Genomic DNA, 22,339 nt, shown 5'->3' with positions numbered 1-22,339 from the left:
GTTGAGGGTTTCTCATTGGCTCAGAGTCGCCCAGACGAACAGTGAGCCGATAGCAAGAGCAGCTTAAAAGGTATACGTGTATGAATTGTAGACTATCGCTAAGTTAATCTGCGAATTTTTCCGGTCTCTACTGATTACAAGAGAACAAATCACCAACGTGGGCATAAACTTTTTTTTTTTTTGTAGTCTAATGAGAGGTGAGATTTATTCCCGAAAATTACCTGTCCCTAACGATGCCTAACTAGGAGAGAAGTAAGAGAACCACGTAGTGCCTATTGATGAGACCAAACATGTTCAAATTTAGGGATCGACCGGTGGGAAAAAAGCAGACACTGGTAGACCTGAACGCCGAACGAATTCGCCAAAAATCTCCCTGTTCTCCGTAAATGATCGGGGCGTACTTTGGACGGGACGTGACGCGCAAATAAAAATGGTGAGAACTAAACGGAAGGACGTCACACATCCTTGTGCGAGAGTCCTTCGCGCGCTAGCCCGAGGTCGCGGCACTCACTTATAATAACGCCATAAAAATGTCCGGCCACCGTAACGCCCCTAGCTCTGGCAGCCATATGCCCGACCTCAGAGCAGACCCGAGGCGAAGACCATCTGCGACCCCCCCCCCCCTCTCTCTGCCAGGACTGGGGCTTTCGGCACCACAACACCGATTTTCAGAACAGTAATTTCGGTACCAGTCTCCAACGGAATCGAGAATGCCCGCGGTACTTTCGGTACCAGGTAGTTTTTTTTTTTTTTGACGTGACAACGTCTAATAAATCGATGAACTCCGGCTGCACGCACGAAAAAGTGTCCCGTCACGCACTATATTCCGTTACGCTGTGTCCCGTTACGCTCATTGTACGCTTGCGCCGCATCTATCTTTATTCCACATCTATCTCTATTCCACTCGACTGTTTATAAAGTGAAGTGAAAAGTTAATGCGGTTTTCATTGCTTATTACAACAACAATTTTGGCAATAAAGTTTAATTATTATTGCGTTTTAAAAAATCTGATTACTAGTATAATTTCAAGTATTTATTATTTTATTATTAAAATTAAAATGATTCAATTTTATTCATTAAAGTATGCAATCATTTCATCAATGTTTTGTTATGACGTTGTCACGTTAAACTATCGTCCGTAAACCGACTTTACAGACAACCAATTTTTTTTATGGAAGTCGACTGACCAGTCTCAACGTGTAATGTTTATAATAAATTATATTAGCAATAGACTTGTAATTTCGTCCCATTATCAGGTTTAACCAATTCACAAAAATAAAATATAAAAAAATGAATCTCTACCGGGATTCCTTTTTGGACAAAATCCCCCCCCCCCACCCCCCCCCCCCCCCCCCCCCCCCCCGAATTACACGCCGGTGCTGCGCGTTCATACACGGGAAGTTGTAAAGCGACGGAACATCGAAGTACCACGACGGGCTCCAGAGACCACGTGTGGTACATCGAGTCCTCGGTGCTCACGAAATCTGCCAACTCTGAGATCGACGAGATAACCACGTCTGGGTCGTTACCACAACGCCGAACGTACAATAACGCCGAATACCATAACGCCGAATGCCAAATTGACCGCAACGCCGACAGCTAGAAAACTGCTGTGTACCACAACGCCGAAATACAGTAACGCCGAAAAATGTTGCTGCGGCGAGGGGGGGGGGGGGGGGGCGGCACAGGAGCAAAATGAAAAACAACTGAATGAATGTGTGTGTTTCTTAAATGTATCTTAACGCCGAAATACCACAACCTAACCTAACCTAGGCTAGCCTAACCTAGCCTAACCTTAAATTACCTAACCTAACCTTATTGGCAGTCCTGCAATGACATTTTTCGGCGTTAATGTATTTCGGCGTTGTGGTGCGTCCCCACCACGTCTTACCACGCGACCCGCTCCGGATGACGCAACGTGTCGTGACTAGGACCCTATAAGTGTTTCCCGTGAAGGAAAAGAAACAAAATTGTGTCAGTGTTGGCACGCGTGTCGCGTCGGCCGGATAGATGCGGACACAGCTTCCTGTCCCCGTGCGAGCTCGTGGTTGCGAGACACCGGCGAGAAAATAGCTCAGTGTTTCAGAGTCGCGGACAATGATATTGGGTAAACGTGCCGGGGTTGTTAGCCCTGGCACGCGCGCATGCCTGCCGGCAACGCCTCCCAAGGGTGCCCACAAGGGGGGGGGGGGGGTAACGACGCAGACTGCGTCATTAAAATTTCAGGGGGGGGGGGGTGGTTAAAAGACGAGAAAAATGTATATATTATTTACATACTTATAGCTTCTAATGTTAAAATACGTTTCTGGTGCTTTGATAGTTGAGAGGGATCTTGTAAATCAAATTGGCAACCCCGCACTTTCCTCAACAAAAGCAGTTTGGCATCTGTCGGTTCAGGATGGAAATGTTACCTGATATGACCAAAATTATTATTAGAAAATCAGTTTTAATTAATGCAAAATGTGATAAAATATAATACTAAAAAAGTATAATATTATGAAATAATTGAGTAAATCATTGAGAAAATGGCATAAAAAATTTCGGGGGGGGGGGGGGGCGCATCAATAGGTTAGGAAGGGGGGGGGAGTATTAATGTTTGGGGGGGGGGGGGGGTGGGCACCTCTGGGTTTACGATTGATTTCCTTAAGAATTATAACTTAACATCGAGCACACGATTAAGTCAAAACTACATTTTCCAGTTTATGATTGACATAGAAGTCGTTAATTCCAACCAATCACAGCACAAAACACATGGTCGGCCATTGTTCGAAACGGAGAAGCAGGTTTAAAATAGGATATTGACAAATGGGATATCTATTTTTCTAAATGGATGATGATTACAAATTACAAATATATACGAATTCTAACCAAAAATTACTGCCTCGCTCGGTACAATACCAAGACATAAACTTCCAGCTGAAAAATTCCGGTTTGTTGTGATTGGTCGCTTCCCTCAAGTCTTAACTAAAAATATAAAATATAACCATTTCTGTTAAGTCTTGAGTCATCATATGGTTCGCACACGACCCGTCAAAATTCACACACGACAATCATAAACCATTCCAATAGTTTACACAGAGTCATATGGTAAGTACACGACTAAGTCTTAATTCTTAATTCTTAATTTTCAATCGTAAACCCACCTTTTACTCCCGGCCTGATGGTCGGGCTAGAAGCGGGTGGCAACCACACCTGTGGAACTGGGCGTGTAAGAGGGTAGGCTGGACTGGGTTTCCAGCGACGGGGGAGTCTTCACTCCATGAGTACCAACCTGACCCCCGGCCCTTTTCTGTACCTCTCCTTTCCCAAGGGATCGGCCACTGGGGACTAAGTCCCCCACACTGTCGGCGTAGCCCCTGTCAGAAAACCAGCGGTACCACGAGGAGCTAGGGGTCGCCTTGTTCCTGAGAGGCTATGTATTACTAGAGACCTGAAAAATTCGCGGATTCATTTCGTGTTATGCTAAAATTCAAATAATTTTACCTAAGTGCTGTTTCTGCCATTGGTTCACTGTTAATCTGGAGGACTGAGAGCCAATTAGAGACCCTCACTCATAGAAGTGTCGAATCACAGGCCACCCAGTCGAGACGACTCACAAGTCAACAGCCAATGAACAGTTGGCATTTGCCCGAGTGTGCAGAGGATATTGGAGTCTATCCTGGAGGTCGTTGAACCCGCGAATTTTTCCGGTCTCTATGTATTACGCATCAGGGAACCTTTCCGCAACTATGATGGGCGCTGGTCTCGGATACTAGGACTACATGTCCCGACACCTCAAGCGACTGCATCCCTTCATAGTTGCTCCCGCACGACGTGGTTCAAATTAGTTCCAACCCAGAACAAGAACTCACCTTGGTACCACCACCCCTTCTTTTTATTATTATTATATTTTTTTCCAAACCAACCAAACCAGAAACTTTCGCGGCAACACCTCGTATCGCCACCACATTACTAATTCCGCTATTCCAAATTTTTCGGTTCAACTTAGATGGTCGCTGGTGGCGCAGGCGGCTTTGAGGGGAAGAAAGAGCGCGGCAGTTTGCGACACTTGCCGCCAGAGCGAGGCGTCTCTAATGACGGGACTTAGCGTGACGTCACGCACCAGCGCTGCGAGTCAACACTTGCTCGCTCTCAGCTTCTCGCCGTGCAACAGGACATGCGGGGACATTCACAATCACGCTGCGGCTATGAGCTTCTGGTTCAGTTTTCCTCCACAACCACTCACGGGTGTGCTGGTAAATAGCCCTTGATCTGCCAACGATTCCCAGAGTGGCTGGTGGAAGTGGCCGTGAGTCTTTGTTTAAATTTCCTTTTTGACGCGACAACGTCTAATAAATCGATGAACGCCGGCTGCACGCACGAAAAAGTGTCCCGTTACGCACATTGTTCCGTTACGCTGTGTCCCGTTACGCTCATTGTACGCGTGCGCCGCATCTATCTCTCTTCCACTCGACTGTTTATAAAGTGAATTGAAAAAATGTGGTTTTCATTGCTTATTACAACAACAATTTAGGCAATAAAGGTTAATTATTCTTGCATTTTAAAAATATGATTACTAGTATAATTTCAAGTATTTATTATTTTATTATTAAAATAAAAATGATTCAATTTTATTCATTAAAGTATGCAATCATTTCATCAATGTTTTATGACGTTGTCACGTTAAACTATCGTCCGTAAACCGACTTTACAGACAACCAATTTTATTTCCTTTTTAGTTTAACTTTCGACCTCGTTTTCCCGTTAATCTCCTTGGCACCTGTTTTTGCATTGTTGATGCTTCCTAAGCATCCATGACAATGGCTATTGCATTTCTTATGCTTCCTATGTCTCCTTGGCAACGGCTTTTGCATTGTTGATGCTTCCTTCATATCAATTGCTATTGCATTGTTGAAGTTTCAACCCACGCCAGACAGATCTTGAAGTGAAATCAGCGAAGACGACGAATTAAATTGTCAGATACCGTTGTGTTTTCGTAACAGTCATTAGAATTTTAAAGTGAGTATAATATATTATACTATTGTCCACTGCAATGCAAGTGCATTGCGATTTAATACTGGGTTATGAGATACACGACTTTTAAATGAAACTACAATAAATTGTTCACTGTACAAAAATTTCATTTACTTAAGGGTTTTTATTTACCCCTGGTCTTAACAAGCGTTTTGGGATGCTAAATAGCGCATGTACTTTTTTTTTCGTTTATAATTAAGATTGAAGCAATAATTTGGATAATAATGTAAAATAATTATTAAAATTCATTCAAAAATATTATGTTATAAGAGAGAAAATTGGTGAAAACCAACTTAATTTTAGGGAAGGGTTCAGGTCAGGATACGACCTAGGAGTATCTTAGGCTAACAGCCTATGACACTTACCGTGCTGGGTATAAACCAGGCTTCTTGTGCTACTTAAGATTAGAGACCTTAAAAAAATTGAGGATTCATTTCGTGATGTATTAAAATTCAAATAATTATACGTTTGTGTTGCTTTTTATATTGGTTCACTGTCAATCTGGAGGACTCTAGGCCAATTAAAGATCCTCAATCAAAGAAGGATCCAATCACAAGTAACCAATTTGAGACGCCTCACAAATCAGCATCCAATGACGTTTAATAATGGTCGCAGGCTTTCACGGCCCATTGTCTGAAGTAGCTTGGCTTCTGGGTTGTAGCCGTGTCCTTGGCAAGTAATTCACACACGTTTCGGTCGACATTGCAGTCGCCATCATCAGGTAGCAGTTACATACTGAGTATGTAAGGGTAGGTAACTGCCCCCTGATGTTGGCGACTGCCAAGTCGACCGAAACGTCGGTTAATTATTCGCCAATGACGCGGTTACAACCCAGAAGCCAAGCTACTTCATCCAACGACGTTTGCCTGAGCGGGCAGAAAATCGCGAATGGCAGCGGTCGATGGCAAGACTGACGCCGCTAACTCTGCACTCTGCACAAAGCTGGCGACCGTGTATTACCCTCACAGCTGCTGAGATATTCCTGGCGGACGGTAAAGAGGACAGCCTCCAAGGACAAACGGGGGGGTGATTGTGGGGCGAGGAACAAAGCCTCCGCATCTGATGGACCTGCGGAGGCATCTCCCGGCCATTGTGAGGTCCGTCATTGTCCGGTCCGGCCAAGGACGAGTCTCCGAGCCGCGACCCGTCGCCCTCACGGCGCGCACCGTGCGCACCGTGCGCGCGGGACCGTTCCGTTTCCCGCGCAGCGCACCGATACTTCAGTCGGCCACGAGGCCCAAGCATGGTTCAAACTTTCTGTTCCTGACCAACTGTTATTCCTGGACCACCCTTATCTTTCCCGCAACAAACCTGCGCTCTTAAGCTGGGTTTACGACTGATTTACTTAAGAATTATAACTTAACATCGAGCACACGATTAAGTCAAAACTACATTTTCCAGTTTATGATTGACATAGAAGTCGTTAATTCCAACCAATCACAGCACAAAACACATGGTCGGCCATTGTTCGAAACGGAGAAGCAGGTTTGAAATAGGATATTGCCAATGGGATATCTATTTTTTCTAAATGGATGATGATTAACAAATTACAGATATATACGAATTCTAACCAAAAATACTGCCTCGCTCGGTACAATACCAAGACATAAACTTCCGGCTGAAAGGTTCCGGTTTGTTGAGATTGGTCGCTTCCCTTAAGTCTTAACGAAAAATATAAAATATAACCATTTCTGTTAAGTCTTATGTCATCATATGGTTCGCACACGACCCGTCAAAATTCACACACAACAATCATAAACCATTCCACTAGTTTACATAGAGTCATATGGTAAGTACACGACTAAGTCTTAATTCCAACTAGAGTTTAAGACAGGGGACTCAGTCATGGCTTCAATCGCTGCCGTGGCTGGCCAATCCTCGAACAAAGCTCACGATGCCTGCTACCTTTTCTGCATGGCTGTAAGTCGGCGTGATTAGGCGTATAGGCTTCGGTCTCTGGAACACACTTGGAGTCTTCCCTAACCCAGACCCCTCCCAAACAAATACACTTAATTTTGATTAGGTTAGGAAAAAAAATTGGAACGCGCGGAGGATGGAGGTAACAGCAGGTGTATTTTCTTTGCGTCTCACAGATGCATTTAGCAGGTTCCATAAATCCTGATTTATGTTGTCCACGTGTTACTGAAACTGGACACGGGATGTTCCTGATTCTTGCCCACGGTCAGAGGGTATCCAGAAAAAAAAGCCGAATTGTTCAAGAAGGAAGATAATTTAGTAATTCGACCTATTTCCATTGGCGTAGCTGTGTTCATAAAGTTTGGGGGGACAAATAATGATTTTGATATCATGTAAACCCATTCCCCTCTTACCGGGGGGTCCTCCACCGGAAAATTTTGATTTTAAAAATTGCAAAATAGCGCTTTTTAAGTAGTTTTTGTAACTAACCATTGGATACATCGTTGTTAAAATTATTATTGTTTCCTTAAGATAAAATTTGATGAGTGAAGAAATTACAAATAAAGTTGGGCAGAATAATATTATAAAATAAAAATATCACGGTCTAGAAAGTTGGGGGGGGGGGGCAGTCCCCTCCACCCAAAAAGTTCAGGGGGACACGTCCCCCCTGTCCCCCCCCGGTTCCTACGCTCTTGCCTATTTCACGGGGTAGGATGGTTCGTGGTGCCATCCAATAATTAGAGGTGCGGAAATTTCGCGAATGCAAACCTTCACGCTCTCGCACCGTGTTCGCGATTGGACCGCAGTTATCTGTACACGCCCCCCGAAGACCGTGAGCCAACGCAGCCTGGCTAGGAGGGAAGTATCAGGCAGTGCCGATTAACGAGGACAACAATTTTCGTGCTGGTAAACCAACCAATGTAAAAAGAAAAAAAATAAGGCATTGAATTTTAATCCGACACCGAACAAACTCGCGAAAATTCAGTGTTTCTACCAATAATAAACAATAACAAAAGGAAGAACAACATATATATTTTTTTTAAAAGATAGTTTATACGAGGATTAGTTACATATTTCCCAACTAGAGCTCCTTGCTCTTTGTTTATTTTCCACTTCGGTAAGGTAGGAGGGGCAATTGCTTTGGGTTGTTATTTTCCGAGTTTGTATTTGTCATTCAAATCTGTGTTACATTTTATGACTCGAAAAAAATATGTTACTGAAATTTTCATGTATAAATACATAGAAGAGCGAATCATGTGTGATTTCCAGGATGGTGGATGGGGGTGTGTGTGGAATTACTTTTATCATTCCCGTTCCACAGGTTGGGAATCACTTCTGTGGAAAAAAAAAAGGGGGGGGGGCTTCCACCCCGGAATTTACGCTCATGAATACACACACACATATATATATATACTATGTTCTAAAATGGTTTATTTAACATAACCTACGGCTTTAAAGATGGAGATTAACCACTGTTTTATTTTAAAAAAAATTCTGAAAAAAAAATTCTGAAGTCTGAAATATTTGTAAATTTTACAAAACATTTCACAGGGGAAAAGTAATATTTCTGACACCCTGATGTTACAGTAAATTCAGTCATAATTACAAAACTAAATAGCGTGGCTGCCTCGCCACAGGCACAACTTTATGAACCAATATTTAAATGTGGCAGTTGATCATTTCCTTTCCACCTATGCAGTTCACTCTCCCAATTAATGATTCTGTGTTGTATTAAAAAATACAAATTGTATTCAAATTTACTCGTGGGTTCAATTTAAACGTGCCCCCGTGTGACACACCACCTTACAAGCTTGTGTGTTGTGAGTATTGCCTACCTATAAGGCTCTTCACTTTCCAAGTTACCATTCCGTTATATTTAACGTGACCAATAATAGTCTTTATTACTAAATACTTCAACTTTTTGATACCAAGTCACTAAATTAAAATCAGTGCTAGCAAGTTATCTCCAATTTTGTTTTCATGTAACAACTACCCAACAATAATCATAGCTGTAGCTGCATAATGAAGAGAGGTTACGTTATGTATCTAAAAATATGTATGTGGGTGAAAATGGTTAGAAGATTTGAAAATCAATGATAGTTGTTTTGGGTAACTAAAGCAAAGGGACAATCCCCTTACACCCACATTATATAGTTAGGTAACTACAACAACTATAACGTGTAGGTATCATAAAGTCTTTTCAAAAACTTGCACTTAAGTGACGAACTGAAGTCTCAGTTTTTCGGCATTTTTTAGTTTGCTTGCTTGTTATGGTCTCTAACAGATTTATTTTTAGTTAAGTTAATATTTTCATCTTAGAATAGTCTCTGTTATTGTAGTAAATATTTTCTTATTACTTTATTGTATTCTGTTTTGTGAATGTTTGTATATATTTTATTTCATATTTGTTGTATAAAGGTCTGTTGAATATTTTGTTTACGCCTCGTTTTTATAAAAATGTTGTTTTAAATTTATCGGCTGATTGATCTTATTTTACATTATTCACCCTGTTCTCATTATCATTTTTTTTTACTAATTTTTATAATATATATGTGTGAATAGAGCCTTCTAACATTTGCGGCTGTTTTACAGAGGTGATTTTGATGTTAAATTTAATTTTACCCTTTAGCTCAAACAATATCGTTTTATTTATCTTCATGTATTAGAGCCAAACAAAAGAATTAATGAAAAGAATGTGGTAACTTTTCAGCAACTTTACAAACAAAAGACTACCTGGCAGCGGTGGGATTCGAACCCACGCCCTTACGGACTGGTGCCTAAAACCAGCGCCTTAGACCACTCGGCCACGCTACCTCGTGATAGGAGATAAGCCCTACATTTCTGGTACAGTGGGAGCCCTGACTGTATACTTCACTTGCCTTAGTGGTGTACGATAGCAGTTCGGATAGATATAAATTTTGGCCTATGTGAATGGAATTAGCCAGCTAAACGTGTTGTTACAATAGATAAATTTGATCGCAGCAAAATAATTCAGTCCGATGATAGTAGATTTTTACACTAAATCCGGAATTACAACAGCCCATCGCCACCGTTCAACATCCGCCACTCTTACGTCCGTCATCCGTCTAACTGTTACAAATGTAAATCCGAAAAGTGGCAATTTTAAGTTATGTCGAACACTTTAAATTGTTTTCACCTTTTTCTGTTGATATGTGTCACATCATTTATACTTATAGATATAGATGCAAGGGTAATAATTGTCCCAACTTAATTAAGAACGAGCATATGCAGGCTTTGCCGGCGTATAGGAATGCATGCACTTACTGTACCATCGGCAAAGCTTTATCTTCCGAAGCTACAATATACATACATGGAAAAGTTACGTTTTCGATAGTTATAGGTATAACTCGTTTCTTGACATTAATGCATTTTTTTTTGCTACTCTGTAAAATGTTTGTAAATGGAACAGAAATAGTCATGTAAAATTAAAGATATTTGTAAATGTGTGCATTTACATGAAAACAACATATCACTACAAAATAGTGTTCGCAGTAATAATTGTGGGAGTCGATTCTTGCCGAAGCATTTATGCTTTGTGTTGTCCTAGTATCTACATTAGTTAAAGTTATGTGTAAATAATTCCCTAATTAATTCCCATTATTAACTGCACATTTTAATAATCTTTCTGAAACAAAATAATATTTAAAAAATGAATACTCGATTATCATTTCTATTGTTTAAAAAATTATGCTTGAATGAAATATCAATAAAAATATAAAATTATGCGCCAATTTTTTTTATAGAAATAATCATTATTATCACGAAAAATGTATTTAATACCTACATGCAAATATAACCATAGCCACGTGTTGTACAAATTTGCTGTAACTTTTTTTTGTAGTATTACTAACTATTTCTTGGCAACTGGTTTCCAAAAAAAAACTTTACAAAATTTTTTTTTCCTGTGTGGTGCCAGATTAGGCTTGATATTACGCATGTGTAGGTAACCAAGTCCAATTATTTCACTTACTCTCCAGTTGGCTCATGATTCGGTTGAATGTGTTTCTAGTTTTTTCCATTGGCTGCTAGTTCTCCAGGGCGTGTCGAATAACCAATGAATGACTAGAGACCTGTAAAATTCGCGGATTCATTTCGCGATAGGATGGAGTCCAAATACTTTTGACATCATTTTGCTTCAGTGATTGGGCCACAGTTTATCTGAAGGACTCTGGGCCAATGAAAAATCTTTAACAGAAGAATAAGCGAATCACGATCATTCTAGTCAACAGGTGTTACGAGTCGGTAACCAATCAGCAGATGTAATTTGCACGAGTGCGTAGAGGATCATGGAGTCTATCCTTTAGGGATTTGAAATCGCGAATTTTACAGGTCTCTACGATGACTTAATGACAGTGGTCATTAAGATGCCCATCCAGCCAAGGGGTGTATCTGTGTTATTGATGACGGGATGATAAGTGCGACGCTCGCTGTAGCTTCTAGCGCGGTGTCGCCTCTAAGCACAAGGCTCTGAACTGGCGCGCAGTCTTCTCGTCGTGCATAGGACAACTATGAGGTTTGAGCGGTGACCATAACATCATATTTCGGGGAAATGAAGATAAAGGTGAACTGCAATACCCTTGAGTGCTTTCAATAATGTCTTCAACGCATTTCCCCATTTCGACAGTTTAAAAACGAAACATGGAAAACGGAATCCTATACGTGAACAGACGCCACTAGGATATTACGAGAAGTTTTCAGTACACGTGGTTTTTCTTCTTCTGAAAATAGGCACACAGAATGAGTAGGCGGGTATTCTAGACTGCAGCTAAAAACAATAACGATAAGTAGAGACCGGAAAAATTCGTAGATTCATTTCGCGATAGTCTGAAATTCATACACGTATACCTTTAAGCTGCTGTTGCTATTGGCTCACTGTTCGTCTGGGCGACACTGGGCCAGTGAGAAACCCCTCAACCGAAGAAGTGACGAATCACGGGGCAATACCAGTTGAGACGACTCACAAGTCAGCAGCCAAACGAACTGGCCGTTATTTGCCCGAGTGTACAGAGGGACCGTGTAGACTATCCTGGAGGTCGTCGAAACCGCGAATGTTTCAGGTCCCTAACGATAAGGGTAATGTAATGAAACAGTTGGTTACCTACCCCTGAAGTCCGTGGGGCGCTCGGCGGGACGGGGCCCGTACTCAGGGGGCGCAGGCCGGGTGAAGCGGCACTCCTGCTTCTTGACGAACACGTCAGAGTCGGGGTCCTCCTCCAAGGAACTCCTGGGGGGCAGAGCCTTGGCCAGGGAGCAGGTGCCGTTGTCTGTGTGCGGGTCCAGCCTGCAACACACTGTCTAGTGAGGTTCCTCCAGGGACCTTCTGGGAGAGAGAGCCATGGCCAGTCAAAAGTATAAAATCCATAAAAATATTTTTTCAATTATTTTAAATTTGTGGAAATACAATAATTTAAAAAAGAAGGTTTGATTTAGTTCCATTTTGAAAATACTAGGAACTGCAAATATTTTGATGTAATTTTCTTAAATAGTTGGGTTTCGGCACTTAGTCCCTTTGAATTTCGATTATTCAACAATTTTTGTTATTTCTCTAAATTTTTTTAAACTATTTATTTTAACTATCACATACTTTTCGCATTATTAGCTGGTCCTCCCCTCCAAAAAAAAAATTAAGTTATTTTTTTTTCCGTTTGGTTTTCCTTATCCATACTTCACAAAAATTTTTGAAAATAAATGCAACTTTGTCAGCTGATCATGCGAAAAGAATGCATTTTGTGTGTGTATATAGAGAGAGAAAGAGAGAGAAAGAAAGACACAGAAAGATAAAAAGAGAGAGGAGAGAGAAAAATAAAGAGAAAGAGATAGAAAGAGAGAGAGAAGGGAGAGAGAGAAAGAGAGAAAGAGATGGAAAGAGAGAGAGAGATTGAGAGTCTTAGCTGGGCCAACGGAAGAGCCTGCAAGCCGGCCCGGGTCGGGGGACACAGCACGTCGAGGAGGAGATGGGCCCTCACCTGAAGCTGAAGGCCTCGCAGTCGGCCAGGGCGTCGTCGCACGCCGCCTCGCAGTCGGCGTCCCTCTGCGCCGCGACGGAGCGCGTCGCGACGCCCGCCGACAGCTTCTGGCCGATGGCGACCCTCTCGTAGCAGTCTGCGGGACAGCGGGGTTACACGCACTCACACGACTCACAGGCGCCCTCGCCTCCCTTTTCAGGTCCATATGGCCAGTGGCGTAGCCAGGATTTGTGTATGGGGGGTGTTAGGAAGCATTTCCCCCCCACCCCACCGTATTAAAGCGGCGGGTTCAGGGGTTCTCCCCCGGGAAAATTTGGATTTTAAGGTGTAAAATAGTGCTATTTTAGCAGTTTTCGGTACTTAAATTAAAATATTGTAATGGTAAAAATTGTATTAATTTTAATATGAAATTTCTTCGAGTGATGAATAAGAAATTAATTAAAGATTTGGTGCTAAGGGGGGGGGGGGTTTGAACCCCTAAACCCTCCCTGGCTACGCCCCTGCTTAAGGCCCCTCGCCTCCCTTTTCAGGTCCTTATTTTATACTAGCTGCCCGACCCGGCTTCGCACGGCTATACCTACTAATGAAAAAAAAATTAAGCCACATCTCCCATTTACAGTAATGGTAAATAAAAAAAAATCCAGTGAAAATTTATTACAACGCTGCGTATAATGTACCGGAGAGAAAATGAATAGCACCGATGGTTTTCAAACTCGTGCACGCAACGTACAACTGATTTACCCGTTACATCGCTACGGCAGTCTACAGGCAGATCACTCTTGCGCCGCTCATTATGCATGCCCCTCCTTGTGGGTACGCCACTGCCGCGCGATGCCCGTTGCCATGGAGACGCAGAAGGCATGAACAATTCATAATCCTGTTCTCATGCAGACAAAGTACCCACTGTTGCCTGGTTTTAACCAGCCATGGGATCTGATTTTCGGAAAATGTCATCCTGCGTAACATAAGGAACATTACTGTGAAGTTTCAAGTCTGTAAAATATATATACTTGAAAAAAATGGCAATAAAAAACAAATTAAGCACAGAGAGAGGAAAAAAACAATAGTTTAGGTTTGCAATTTAAAGTGTCAAAAAGTATTTAAATACTAATTGAACTCTTATGAGGGTACTGATTGCTTCGTTGTTAATATCACATGGGTGTTTTTTACTTGTATGGGAAAATTAAGAATGATAAGGCATCTAGTGCGTGGCAACAATATTAATAGGCAATAGGAAATAAACTTCTAGCGCCTGCGGCATTGTCAACACACACTTCGTACGTGTACTGCATGTTGTATCTAACCCCCTCCAACGCATTTGATTCTAAATTGGACTTTTAGTAAGGATCCCTAATGTTATTGATAATATAATATAGCCTATAGCCTTCCTCGATAAATGTACTATCCAACACTGAAAGAATTTTTCAAATCGGACCAGTGGTTCCCGAGATTAGCGCGTTCAAACAAACAAACAAACTCTTCAGCTTTATAATATTAGTATAGATTTACCGTAATTACTAGAGACCGGAAAAATTCGCAGATTCATTTCGCGATAGTCTGAAATTCATACACGAATACCTTTAAGCTGCTCTTGCTATTGGCTCGCTATTCGTCTGGGTGACTCTGGGCCAGTGAGAAACCCTCAACCAAAGAAGTAATGAATCTCGGGGCAAACACCAGTTGAGACGACTCACAAGTCAGCAGCCAATGAACTGGCGTTATTTGCCCGGGTGTACAGAGGACCGTGTAGACTATCCTGGAGGTCATCGAAACCGCGAATTTTTCAGGTCCCTAGTAATTGCAGATAAACTTGTAGACTTTTTTAATTGTTAAACATTCACGAAATGAAAAAAATATATATTTTCAGCAAATACTTTTTGCATGAATAGCGGCCGAAGTTACATTTTTAACGTTTTTCGGTTGTACAAATAAGGAGAATTTAATTGATTGTAGAACTGAAACTTTTTAGGTTTAACTGCAATGCTACTGGCTACTGCAAGAAATAGTTTTAAATTTATTTCAGAAAATATTAATTAATTTTACCTGGCATTTCAAAATTCTCAAATTTGTTACGATTTTGACAGCCAAGAAACATGAAATGAGTTTTTGTGATAGGAATGTACACCATATCATGAAGTATCCAGTGGCATGGCAGTTACACCTAAAAAGTTTCAGTTCTGAACTAAATTAATTTCTTTTTTTTTATAAAACCCAAAAATGTTAAAATGTAACTTTGGCAGTTAATTATGCAAAAAGTATGCGCTGTATATATTTTTGATTTCGTGAAAGATAAACAATTGGAAAAGTCTAAAAGTTGACTAGTGATTTATATAGGTATAAAATCATTACCTGAAATGGGAGACACCCCCTTAAGGCCCCCGCCCACCCGGGCACACACGCGGTGCGCAGAGCTTCAGGAAAAACAACGCGATTTCACAACCACTCAAGATATCCGAGTGGAGATCTGCTCACGAAAAGCATTTAAGAGTTCGCTGAGGGCAGAAAATTACTTTTGATATTGGATTAAGTTTTTAAACTGTAGTTTTACAATAGTAAAAATGGCTAAAACGCGTGTTTTCAGAGTAATCTTTAGGCGTAAAACAACCGGTACAGATTCCTGAAAGCACCTAAGGAACTTGCATTACACCTGATCTTCATTTCTCGGCCATATAATGTTACGGTCACCGGTTGTCCTGTGCACGACGAGAAGACAGCGCGCCAGTCCAGAGGAGACACCACGCTAGAAGCACCAGCGAGCGTCGCGCTTATCATCCCGCCTCACACACCCCTGACGAGGCGGGCCCCGTAAGTCATCCCTGCTATGGGGAAATTATATTCCACACCTTCTCTTGGACGCACGCAATTGCAGTTTTGCAAACAGTTTGTCATTCAAGAACGAAAATTTAAGAAATTAAAAAAAAATTGCAAGCATAAACCTAATAGAGAACAAGCCTGAATCAGCTGGTGTGAAACAGTTCTGTCAGTCGCAACTGTTCTGTCACAGGAAACTTAACTGTGTTCATCGGTGTTTTCGTCGTTGATTTGTCCATGATAGGTTCGTTGTCTGCCTGCATTTACTGTTCTTGATGAACCTGCTGTGTACGTCGGTGCTGTTATTATTTTTTTTAATGGCTTAATTCCTTCCACGCAATTCTTGTGCTGTCTGATAATTAAGTTAAAATGTGTTCGTCTGTGGTGTCGTCGTTATATTGTCCGTAATACCAGTTTAGGTTCATCGTTGAGTTTTCTGCCTGACATAAGCTGATTCATCTTTAAAAGATTTGTGCAATGGGAGTGCGTGACTTGATGTAAGTTTTTGGACATACGCCATTAGCAATGGCGTATGTCCAAAAACCAACATCAAGTCATAAGCTGATTCAGGCATGTTTCTCTGTGAGTATAAGTTTTAATTTTTTATTTCTTAAATTTGCGTGCTTGAATTTATTCCATGACAAACAGTACAAAACTGCAATGGCATATTTCCAAGAAAAGGTATCAATTGATAGGCGACAAATTGTTTCCCCTTATGGATATATATCTTTTCCACCCCGATAAACTGTTCTTCCTGGACCACCCATATCTTTCTGCAACAAACCTGCTCTCATAATGCTTGGCTTATAGCACTCCATGAATGAGCCCATGTTTTCCTTGTGACTGTGCAGGTTTTTGATGGGTCCAACTAGAGTTTAAGACAAGGGACACAGTCATGGCTTCAATCTCTGCCATGGCTGGCCAATCCCCTAACAAACCTCACGATGCCTGCTAAATTTTCTGCATGGCTGTAAGTCAGCATGATTACTAAGTTTTTTGTTTGGAGATTTTTTTTTAATGCATGAATTAACTTTGATAGGACAAACGAAATTTTGCTTTCGCTGAGGCAGAGATGACAAAGGGTCTCTTGCCACTGACGTTTTGGAGGCGTTCCACTAAATAATATGTTATTAATGTTGCTCAGTTGATTCTGGAAAGCTGTTCACAGAACGGTTTACAAATAACTTCAACTGTTGGAGGAACAAAGGTCCGGGTTAATTCGAACACTCAGTTGTTAGCGTGTGAGTCTGCATGCGCGTACCGCCGGACCAACACTACCTTGCAGTGGTGCAGCTGTTGCCGTGTACGTACCTCTGGACCAACACTACCTTGCAGTGGTGCAGCTGTTGCCGTGTACGTACCGCCGGACCAACACTACCTTGCAGTGGTGCAGCTGTTGCCGTGTACGTACCGCCGGACCAACACTACCTTGCAGTGGTGCAGCTGTTGCCGTGTACGTACCGCCGGACCAACACTACCTTGCAGAGGTGCAGCTGTTGCCGAGTACGTACCGCCGGACCAACACTACCTTGCAGTGGTGCAGCTGTTGCCGTGTACGTACCTCTGGACCAACACTACCTTGCAGAGGTGCAGCTGTTGCCGAGTACGTACCGCCGGACCAACACTACCTTGCAGTGGTGCAGCTGTTGCCGTGTACGTACCTCTGGACCAACACTACCTTGCAGAGTTGCAGCTGTTGCCGTGTACGTACCGCCGGACCAACACTACCTTGCAGTGGTGCAGCTGTTGCCGTGTACGTACCTCTGGACCAACACTACCTTGCAGAGTTGCAGCTGTTGCCGTGTACGTACCGCCGGACCAACACTACCTTGCAGTGGTGCAGCTGTTGCCGTGTACGTACCGCCGGACCAACACTACCTTGCAGTGGTGCAGCTGTTGCCGTGTACGTACCGCCGGACCAACACTACCTTGCAGTGGTGCAGCTGTTGCCGTGTACGTACCGCCGGACCAACACTACCTTGCAGTGGTGCAGCTGTTGCCGTGTACGTACCGCCGGACCAACACTACCTTGCAGAGGTGCAGCTGTTGCCGAGTACGTACCGCCGGACCAACACTACCTTGCAGTGGTGCAGCTGTTGCCGTGTACGTACCGCCGGACCAACACTACCTTGCAGTGGTGCAGCTGTTGCCGTGTACGTACCTCTGGACCAACACTACCTTGCAGTGGTGCAGCTGTTGCCGTGTACGTACCGCCGGACCAACACTACCTTGCAGTGGTGCAGCTGTTGCCGTGTACGTACCGCCGGACCAACACTACCTTGCAGTGGTGCAGCTGTTGCCGAGTACGTACCGCCGGACCAACACTACCTTGCAGTGGTGCAGCTGTTGCCGTGTACGTACCGCCGGACCAACACTACCTTGCAGTGGTGCAGCTGTTGCCGTGTACGTACCGCCGGACCAACACTACCTTGCAGTGGTGCAGCTGTTGCCGAGTACGTACCGCCGGACCAACACTACCTTGCAGTGGTGCAGCTGTTGCCGTGTACGTACCTCTGGGGGCGCCTGCCACGTGCTGGCTCACGAGCCCAGATACGCGCGCCGCCAGCAGCAGCAGGAGCAGCTGGAGCAGCAGCAGGAGCAGAGCCGTGGCCATGACCGCTCGTCCGGCCGCCAGGAGCGCCACTGGAGCCTCCAGTTCCAGCCGTCACTCGCGCCGTCACGGCCGGCGGCGACCTTGCGCCCTCCTCCAACCCCCCACCCGCGCCAATCCCCGGCAGGGTCAATGTCACCCCTCACACCATCACTCGCAGCATTGTACTTCCATTATCAAGCCAGTTTATTGCTGATTTCCACACTTGAATCTCAGGGAAACCACTACTTTGAAGAATTACAATGAAAACCTGATAATTTTTTTTGTTATTGATGATTTTCAAATTAATTGCAAAATAAATTGCAGAAATTACAAGGATATCTGTTCAAGATGTATAAAATGAGACAAATTGACTACATTTTTAATTTTACAGATATTTAGTTATATAAATTAATATTTATCTAAATTTGGAATTACAATGTTTACTCATATAAACTTTAACATTTTGGTTCTTATTTAATTTTTTTTCTACGGTCTTGACAAATTAGGGTCATAAATACATATAGAAATAGTGTTAGTACATTAAACACACATATCTAATTTGAATGTAAAACAAGCTTACAGAAACACGTGTTAAAACGGGCATTAAACACGGACTAGTTGTAGAACACATTTACTGCCGCTTTCTGCGGGACATGTCGGGTTGTAATGGGTTGAGACCGGAAAAATTATTAGATTCATTTCGCGATAGTCTGAAATTCACACACATATACCTTCAAGCTGCTCTTGCTGTTGGCTCAACTGTTCGTCTGGGCGACTCTGGGCCAATGAGAAAACCCTTAGTCTCGAAATCTTTCGCGAAAAATGCCTACCCCCTACTTATCAGTAAGCTATACTTGGAAAAGAGTTCTCGGACTAGAGACCAGAAAAATTCGCAGATTAATTTCGCGACAGTCTGAAATTCATATACACATGCCTTTATGCTGCTCTTGCTATTGGCTCGCTGTTCGTCACGAATCACGGGGCAATACCAGTTGAGACGACTCACAAGTCAGCAGCCAAACGAACTGGCGTTATTTGCCCCGAGTGTACAGAGGACTGTGTAGACCATCCTGGAGGTCATCGAAACCGCGAATTTTTCAGGTCCCTAGTCATTTCCTAGCGGAGCTTACAGACTGGAGCCCGTTAGTAAATGTGTGGATGCAATAAGGTATAGGTTATTTGGGAGATGTGATTTGTGCCTTGACATGCCAAACAAATTGGGATAATTAGTTCAAAACTAGAATTATAGCAAAAAGGATGGAAAAAAATTCAAGATGGCGGGGCCTAATCCGGCCTCAAGGACGCTACTTATTGCAGCATGAGGCCAACTAGCCCAGGTCGATGTAAGGAGCGCGCGCCACGCCGTGAAGGTGGGGTAGGCCGAGCCTTGACCCCCGCCACTTCCGGTGGGGGCAGCGGAGCGAACCCCCCTCCCCTCCCTCCCTCTCCGCGCCATCAACACCCCCACTCCCTGCTCAGACCAGCTCTCGATCCTTAGTTGCACGAGTACATACCTGGTCCGAGATGGGGACCTGAAAAATTCGCGGTTTCGCTGACCTCCAGGATAGTCCACACAGTCCTCTGTACACTCGGGGCAAATAACGGCCAGTTCGTTTGGCTGCCGACTTGTGAGTCGTCTCAACTGGTATTGCCCCGAGATTCGCGACGAACAGCGAGCCAATAGCAAGAGCAGCATAAAGGCATGTGTATATGAATTTCAGACTGTCGCGAAATTAATCTGCGAATTTTTCTGGTCTCTAGTCCGAGAACTCTTTTCCAAGTATAGCTTACTGATAAGTAGGGAGTAGGCATTCTTCGCGAAAGATTTCGAGACTAAATGAAAGTTTTAAAAAAAAAAACTGTAGCATCGTCTGTGTTTCGTGATCGTGAGTTTCTCTCGGGCACATCTCGACTGTCACAACACCAATCACAGTGATTCATTGCGGAAGCAAACGCGTCCTGAGTGGCCCGGTCAGATAAAGGCAACGACTTCTCTCGCAAACGGCCGCCAATCACAAGGAAGAAACCTCTGGTGCGCGGGTATAGCTAGTTGCAGTCTCATAGGCGTTCAGATTTTTCCCGCACAATATACTGCAATTTGGTATGCCTACGACGGTTTCTTCTTCCTTGTGATTGGCGGCCGTCTGCGAGAGAAGTCGCTGCATTGTCTGTCCGAGCCACTGGACTACTGTGATTGGTGTTGTGACAGTCGAAATGTGCCCGAGAGAAACTCGCCCAATCACGGAACACAGACGATGCTAAAGTGTTTCAGCGCTCAGCTGGTCTCAAAATCTTTACGCGAAAATAAATAAATAAAAATAGTGAGAGAGTTTTCCACTACTCACTGGTAGTGTGCAAACATCTATTTCATTTTTTTATTTATTTATTCAGTTTTTGATCTGTAGATCCCATATGGAGGTAAGGACTCCGGGATATAGAACAAGTCAATTAATAAAAATATATACATACATACAAACATACTGTACAACCACAAAAACTAAATATTACAGAGTACTTTTAAATTTCAATAGTAAGTAAGAGAGAAGAAGAAAAAAACATGGGTACATAAGACATGGTATAAACTCAAGTCTAAGGCTCAGAGCGAAGAGTTAGTTTACAAAACTCAATATTTTTCTCCTCGTTGTTGTGATGGATTTAAATAAGATTTACCAGAGTTTAGTTTTCTTATCTGACCCCGGTAACGAGCAAATTCATGTGTTCTCATGTTATTCATGTCGCAAATAAACTTATAATACGAAACTTGACATTACGTAGATATTACTCGGATATTATGTAGAATTATTTAAAATAATGCAGAGCGTTATAAATTAACTGATAAGTAAAACAGTCGCGTTTCAAATACCATAATTTCCGAATGCGTATCACACACATACTTTCTGCGCCCGACGCTATAATTCGCTGCCTGAATCATAAACGTTGCTTGCTATCATCAAACGCAGATAACAATTAGCAGAATAAAACAGGAAATTTTAAACCATTAGAAACGGCTCCGATAAAAACTCCGGCTTTAGATCTGATTTCTGACCAGGAATTTTATAAAAATACTGCCCATCTAGTTAAAATGCACCAAACAGTTAGTACTATAAAGTTTTCGCACACTTTAGAAGTAATATTTGTATGGAATCGAATACACATGATAACACTAAGTATACGTTTGTATGTTTGTTTTTGCACAAACGACAGAAATCAGTCTGTAATTACTTCCTACAAAGAAACCTTAACATTATTGTGACGATTCAACATTATCATTACAATGATCTAGGTAATATTATTGCTATTAAAAAGAGTAGAAAAATACAATTAATGAATTTGACTTGTAAAGTTTGTGAAATGCTTTTTTTAAACAAACGTAACTAATATTTTCTATCATATTATTATAGACAAGTGATTATACATAGCCACGATATTTGTAACTGATGACATTAGCGCTGGGCTTACATTGTCTCGTAGATAAGAAATTTCGTTAGTAAAAAACCTTGTGGCAGCGGTGGGATTCGAACCCACGCCCTTTCGGACTGGTGCCTAAAACCAGCGCCTTAGACCGCTCGGCCACGCTACCTTGTACATAAAACCTCAAGTAATACAGTATATATAATTTTATATTATAGAATATCCTCGAATCCTTATTGAATAGGCAACCATTCTTACTTACGTGAAACACCGTTTGCGTCTCGCAAGGACTAGTTCTTGCACAGCAAATACTTGCATTGCGCTGAACACACGAGAGTGAATTCAAACAGCCTGAAACATATGCAAAGAGATAAGGAGTTGAAATGGGTAGTTTACAAACTGCCCGTGCAATTACGCATTCTTTAAGTAATAATAATAAGGAGAAAAAAATGAACGTATTTAAAGGTCCCAACTTTGAAATCTGGACGGGTCTCAAATGCGCGTGATGGTAGTTTCTGTAGGCTACAGTTGGTACTTCTGTAAGAGTGGCTCTTCCGTAGTCCATAGTAAGCTTGCGGTCATAAAATCCAATAAGTAATATCCTATA

General features: G+C 42.5%; 1 protein-coding gene and 2 non-coding genes across 3 annotated transcripts in view; all 3 read right to left on the bottom strand.

Moving 5' to 3' along the window:
- Positions 1-18,430, bottom strand: part of LOC134540006 (uncharacterized) — a 64,286-nt gene extending 45,856 nt beyond the window's left edge. The window contains exons 1-3 of the mRNA XM_063382424.1: positions 18,240-18,430; positions 12,918-13,053; positions 12,054-12,232 (exon numbers count right to left, since the gene is read on the bottom strand). Of these exons, the coding sequence (XP_063238494.1) occupies positions 12,054-12,232; positions 12,918-13,053; positions 18,240-18,342 (418 nt within the window). The 5' untranslated portion in view covers positions 18,343-18,430. The remainder of the gene's footprint in view (positions 1-12,053; positions 12,233-12,917; positions 13,054-18,239) is intronic.
- On the bottom strand, positions 9,665-9,744 carry Trnal-uag (transfer RNA leucine (anticodon UAG)). Its single transcript has one exon. It is a non-coding gene; the product is annotated as a tRNA-Leu (tRNA).
- Positions 18,431-21,821: 3,391 nt separating the features above from the next.
- Trnal-uag (transfer RNA leucine (anticodon UAG)) lies at positions 21,822-21,901 on the bottom strand. The gene has a single exon. It is a non-coding gene; the product is annotated as a tRNA-Leu (tRNA).
- Positions 21,902-22,339: the final 438 nt, after the last annotated feature.

This window comes from Bacillus rossius, chromosome 16, assembly GCF_032445375.1.
Source record: "Bacillus rossius redtenbacheri isolate Brsri chromosome 16, Brsri_v3, whole genome shotgun sequence".
Lineage (NCBI taxonomy): Eukaryota > Metazoa > Arthropoda > Insecta > Phasmatodea > Bacillidae > Bacillus > Bacillus rossius.
This window is presented reverse-complemented; position numbering and strand designations above follow the sequence as displayed.